General features: G+C 42.3%; 1 protein-coding gene across 7 annotated transcripts in view; it reads right to left on the bottom strand.

Moving 5' to 3' along the window:
* Window positions 1-971: 971 nt before the first annotated feature.
* The window catches only part of LOC142382372 (uncharacterized), a 54,024-nt gene continuing 48,995 nt past the window's right edge, over window positions 972-6,000 (bottom strand). For 4 of the 7 annotated variants that reach the window (XM_075468149.1, XM_075468202.1, XM_075468194.1 and 1 more), the window contains 7 exons: window positions 5,848-5,884; window positions 5,231-5,380; window positions 4,909-5,031; window positions 4,265-4,365; window positions 4,098-4,190; window positions 3,527-3,641; window positions 972-2,395 (listed from right to left, as the gene is read on the bottom strand). In XM_075468149.1, coding sequence (XP_075324264.1) covers window positions 2,237-2,395; window positions 3,527-3,641; window positions 4,098-4,190; window positions 4,265-4,365; window positions 4,909-5,031; window positions 5,231-5,380; window positions 5,848-5,884 — 778 coding nt within the window. In that variant the 3' untranslated portion in view covers window positions 972-2,236. The remainder of the gene's footprint in view (window positions 2,396-3,526; window positions 3,642-4,097; window positions 4,191-4,264; window positions 4,366-4,908; window positions 5,032-5,230; window positions 5,381-5,847; window positions 5,885-6,000) is intronic. The other 3 variants (XM_075468175.1, XM_075468158.1, XM_075468166.1) reach the window with 3 other exon arrangements.

Below are 6,000 nucleotides of genomic sequence, written 5' to 3'. Positions count from 1 at the left end.
ATGTCTCAAAACCTGCATCGACCCGGTTGTTGTTTATCCACAAAGATTAAGGATTAAAGGGAACATGCTGAAGTTCACTTAAGAAAGAAATCAGCTGATAACGCCAGAGCACTTATCTGATGTCTGATGTTTTATATCCTGAGAAATGAGACTTCTTGTTGGGCTTTCTTACATTTTTTCCTCCAGTTGGAAGTTTTTTGCTTTGAATACGGCATCAACTCGGGCTGCAGAGACACACGAATCTCACGATTCCATACACTTACATCATTTTCTGAAAAAAAATAAATAAAAAGGGACAGTGTGATCTGACATGAATCGTCGCTGATTGGACCGGTGGTCCGACCTTTGACCTGGAAGGAAAACACCGCCAGACAAACAGAAACAAACGAACATGTCACAAACTGTGCACTTTATACAACATTTTTATCAACTAATTTATCACTGTTTTGTGTATAATGTGACCCCCTGGCATTGTATTGTGTTATATTAATGTTCTGTGTTTTCACTAATTGTAACGTCTGACTTTTCAATAAAGTTTGCTTTAAAAAATAAATGAATAAATAATTTCTAAAAATATATTTTTTTTAAATTAGAAAAATAAATAAGTAAATCATTTAAAAAAAAAAAAAAATTAATAAAAAACTAAATCATTATTATTATTATTATAAAATAATAATAATAATTTGTTTTTAAATCGATACGCTAACGGAAACTAAATATCGATATTGCTCATCAACAGTAACAATATTAAAAACAATTTAAAAAATAAAATATTTAAAAAATATATTATTTTTCTTTTATAATTGCAAAATAAATAAGTAAATAATTAAAAAATAAATAATTAACTTTAAAAAAATAAAAATAATAAAAATATCGATAATTTACTGGGAAACAAAATATCGATATAACAATATTCTTGATATATTCCTAGAAACTGCATAAAAACACTCAAGAACTGGCAGAATGATGGAGACGTTCAACAGGTTTTATTAACTTCTGTTTGAGATGGTAGGAGGTGGCCTGAATAAGTCCACCTCTGACACAGTATTGCACCAAGTTCAGCTTCGTGTCACCGGGAGGCCGACTGCGTCGCCGACTCTTAAAAATAGAGGCGGTACAGAAAAAATACGTCACCCGAACATTTCTCAGTAGTTTCACCATTTCTTCATAAATAGACTCGGTTAATCGTTTTCGCTCATGAATCACATCATTATGTACAGATGATAACAGCAACGCACCGGAGAAGCAGCGACTGCGGGCTTTTCCATAAAACCGGACCAATCAACAAGCCAGGAAGGATGCCGCCTCTAAAATAAGAGGACACATCCTGGCTGGTTGGCTGGTCTCGTTTTAATGAAAGCTCTCTTCTTACATCACATCCAGGAGAAATGTACACATCAGCCAGAGAAGATAGAAAGGCATATATACATCTATACTGTACAGCACACTCTCATCCACACAGGAACACCTTAAATACACACAGCAGGTACTTTTCAATGGCACACTTTGATACAAGAGTCCGCTTTAAGGTTATTTCTTCACTTTACGCTCGCAGAACGCAGACGCCTTTGGCTTTACAGTTTAAAGGGGGCGGGGCTGTAGTGCTTCTGAGCTTATATACACATTTGGGAGTTTCAGTGCATAGTTTGAACTCAGCATTTACGATTATGTGCAACGTATGATATCAGGCAGGCGGGTAAAGAAGCAGCTGGTGTGTGTTGTGCACGTGTTGCAGGCAGCTCGGATGGGAAGAGCTTCCAACTGAGGGTGGATATGGCTTTCCCTGCCTTCCATAAACGGGATTTTCTGTCCTTTTTCCTGTCCTCCTTTTTAATGTGGTTTCAAATGATAATAATAATAATAATAATAATAAAAAAAAAGAAAGGATAAATGAGCCCAACCGGCCATGGAAGCTCCCACAAACAGTGAAGAGAGGAGGAGGAGAAAAATGCTTTAAGGCTTTAACAACGTTCAAACTAAAGAGTCCAACGACAAAAAGATTTGTTTCCTGATTTCCATTAAAAAGAAATTGAATCGCACAATTAAAAACTTAGAAACGCCGACATGCTCCACTAAAACCAGGAAAGCAGCGACCTTGTCGGACCTGTCGGGGAATGTGCGCAGGTGGAGAAACGAGCGTGAACCGCCCGCCCTGATGGCCTTTACCCAGAGGGCGCCTGCAGCTGCCTGAACCGAGGCGGCTTCAGCGTTTAAGCCACGCGGAGGCGCTCCTTTCCTACAAAGCGCCGGCGAGGCACATGAAGACGAGCACGTGCACTGCGAGCAGGTACGCCAGGAAGAAGTATCGGGAGCGGGCGCGACCCGTCAGCAGCCTGGAGAAGTAGAGGCTCCTGCCTCTGAGCCACCGGCGGCACGCCACCATCCCGCCTTTCACCTGCGGGGGCAAAACGGCAGTCGTCATGGAAACGCACCTCACAGTCACAGTTATTCAGGAGTTTGTTCGGCAGCAGGAAACACGGCGGCTGAAGTTCTCTTTTTGGGAGGCCAGCAGCCTTTATTTGATGTTCGGTGGAGAGGAAAGAGGAACAAACTGCGACAAACTCTGCACACGAGGCGTCTGCCCAAGCAGCGGAGCTAACAGAGACATGTGGTATAAAGAGCCCACATTTATGCACCATGTGTGTCAGATAAACTCAGGCTGTGTTCGAAACCGCATACTGCATACTACATACTGCATACTACACACTGCATACTACACACTACATACTCATCGATCAGACAGTATGCAGAGCGTTTACCCACAATGCATTTCGCTCCTGCCCGAGCCGAAATCAGCCGGCCTGAAGCTGATTTCTCTTAAGCTCTAAACTCTGTAAACTTTAGCAACATTTGAAACATTTTCAGGAGAGAAAGTAGTCGTTTAGATCCCCAACGTGTTGAAAACCTGACAAAATACCGGCTGTTTACAATTTTGTTCCCACGAATTCGGCGCTACTAAAGCTAGCCGCAGTGAGCAACGCACTTCCTGTTATTTTCACAAAATAAAATACCCGTTGCCTTTTATCATAGGGAAAGCCATTACCATACAATTGGTGCTTTTGTTTTGAAAACAGGAAGTGAACCTACCCTCGTTGTAGCTAGCTTGAAACTGCCGTTTTGACAGGAAATGACGATCGGCGACGTCACGTTACGTTGCATCTTGGGTAGTTTGAGTATGAGTAGTAACCTCATGATGCATACCCAACATTTCAGAGAATCTAGTATGCATCCGGGAACTTCTCGCTTACTCAAACTCGCATACTAACTCAAAAGGTTAGTATGAGTAGGAGGAGAAGTATGCGGTTTGGAACACAGCCTCAGACTCCACAGGTCTGCCGGGGAAGCTGGGAACTCCAGCAGCAACATTTTAGACAACCTCCTGCATAATATTCGCTCTAAAAGACTCCCGATTAAAAACAATAGCTTAGCAACATTAAGCTGCAACCAAAAGCAACTGTAGAGACTGTAGCATGTCAACTCACTTCATTAGAAATACCTTAAAATAATAATAAAACAATAAAACCACCTTTCGTGTTATCAGAGGCTGATTCGGGTTGAGACTCAGAGCTTCCCACTCCTCCTCGGTTTCCATCTCGATGTTGAAGTCTCTCTGACCGTCTCTGGACAGGCTGGAACCGACGCTGGAGCACAGAAACAGGCGTTTTATTAGCGCGCCGCGTAGGCACGGGCCGGCGTGAGATTCTGACGGTATGATAACCTTAGGCAGAAATATGATTACAGCTCTGAAATTTGTATTTTGAATGTCTGTATTTAAAAACAAGGAAAAATAAAAAAAACTTTTCCATTAGTTATGAAATAGTGCTTCAGTGGACACACTTGGGAATTATCTTATTACTTTCAGGATGTAATAATAATAATAATTTATAATAGATTGGTTTTATTTAGCGCTTTTCTTGATACTCAAAGCCACTTCCAGTGAATGAAACAACAGCAAAATCCCCAAAGTTCTGCCAATCTCCGTCAGCGAGCTCTGGGAGTTCTTGGCACTTCTTCTCCGAGTCTGGACTCTAATTGGTCCATCCTGTTTGGCGTTTTCCGCGCGCGCCAAGATAAAAAAACGTTGACCGGTGGCTCACCTCGTTGCTCCGTCCTCGGCCAGCCGCAGAGCCTCCTCGGCGGCCTCTCTTCTGGCTTTCTCCTCCGACAGACTCAGCTCCACTTCGAGCAGCCTGCGCACACAAACCTTAATGTTTCCAAAGCTTTGACCAGAGTTTGAAAGAATCTGCACCTCTCATGGCGTCACCTTTCCCTGAGCTGACTGCATTCAGCGGTCTCACTCATCATGGAGTCGTTGTTCCTCTCCTGTGGGGCCCCCGGGGCCACCTCGGCGTACACTGAGCCCTGCTGGAGGAGAACTTGTTACTTCCTTCGGTTTTACAGCAGAGAGTCTGGAAAAGGGTCTGGTTTCATGCGGCTCTTACGTTCATATCAAAATGTGTGTTTGTGTTTTTTTAATTCGCTTTTGTTCGCTTTATTTTGAGCTCAATACGGCAGCGGTCTCCAACCCTTTTTGCTCCACGGACCGGTTTAATGTCAGAAAATATTTTCACCGGCCTTTCAAGTGTGGCGGATAAACACTAAATATTTTATATTTTATAAAAATATTATATTATTTTAATATATTAAAATATATTTATTATAATAAAATACCATGGTACATATAATTACTATTTTATTATTATTAAATAATAATTTAATATTATTTATTAAATTATAAAAAAGTGTTAAATAAATAATAAATAAACAAGAAATAATTGATTAAATAATTAATTAAATTCGTATCACTGCCTGCTGTGTAGACCGAGCAGCAAACACCGTAACAGGCACGGCAGGCGGCAGCAGGCAGTGATACGAAGGGAGAGAAAATAGGGCCAAGAGATCCTTTACCTGCGTCTGGCCTTGGCTTCGGTTCTCCAGCCAGTGGCAGCGATCCTGGGTGTCCTGCAGCGTCTGAGAGACGGACCTCAGCTGAGCTGCAACAGAAGCTTTCTCCTCCACCGCCTGCTGCAGCTGTGAGGAAAAGCAGAGAGGACGCTTCAACCTGATTGGATTGGATTACTGTGAACTGGATTCTAATTGGCTGGAACTGGGCCTTGCTTCTTGCCTCTCGGTTCCTGCACAGTTGAACAGAAACCTCCCATTCTAACCACCCTGCACTGCCCACAGAGGAGACTTGAAACCCTACCTGGGGCCCGGGGCTGCTTCTCACCTTGGTGTTGATTTGCTGCAGGTAGTGATCCCGCTGCTGGACCTCATAAATGCAGCGTTGCAGATCTCTGTGAAGCTGAATCCGCTCCGCGTCCAATCGACTCACCGCCTCCTCCAGTCCGCTCTGAGCCGCCAAAGTGACCGTTTCCTGCTGTACGAAGGCGAGGAAATTACAGAGAAGAAGACCAAAGGGAGTCGGAATAAATCAGGATCCACGACACAAAATTACAATCTCTGTCAAATGAAGCAACATGAAACTGTTTAAAGTATGAACTCAACTCATCACTTTAAGCTCAATTATCAGAAATAAGGAAGGACAGTAACACCAATAACTGTTGGACCTGTTAACCAATCAGGATGCAGCAGAGGACCGTGAGAAGCTCAAGTTATTTTACTAAATATGAAGGTCTTCAACTAAAAATCTATTTTATTCAGAATGTCTCCGTCTTGTGTTTGGTGTCAGCAAACAAAAATGAAGTAAATGAGATTTAAACACGTACAGCAGGCCATACAAAGAACGTGAATGGGGCTTTAAACCCTTCTGCTTCAGCTTTCTGTAAAAGAAAAACTAAACTTTGATATGAAATGTTCAGATGAAAGGAAGCAAAGATAACTCACCTTAACTGTTGGTGGGGCCTTCCTCTCAGCTTCAGACCTGCAGAACAGAGAAACCTTTAGTTTTCTGAGGATCCTCTTTAACCAACAGCAGGAATTTACACATAAAACCTCCTATTTGCTGTCGAGCTTTCACATTTGGGGTGAAAAAACTAG

The sequence above is a fragment of the Odontesthes bonariensis genome, chromosome 1, assembly GCF_027942865.1.
Source record: "Odontesthes bonariensis isolate fOdoBon6 chromosome 1, fOdoBon6.hap1, whole genome shotgun sequence".
NCBI classification, from domain to species: Eukaryota; Metazoa; Chordata; class Actinopteri; order Atheriniformes; family Atherinopsidae; genus Odontesthes; species Odontesthes bonariensis.
Note: the sequence above shows the minus strand (reverse complement) of the source record. Positions and strands in the feature narration are given on the sequence as shown.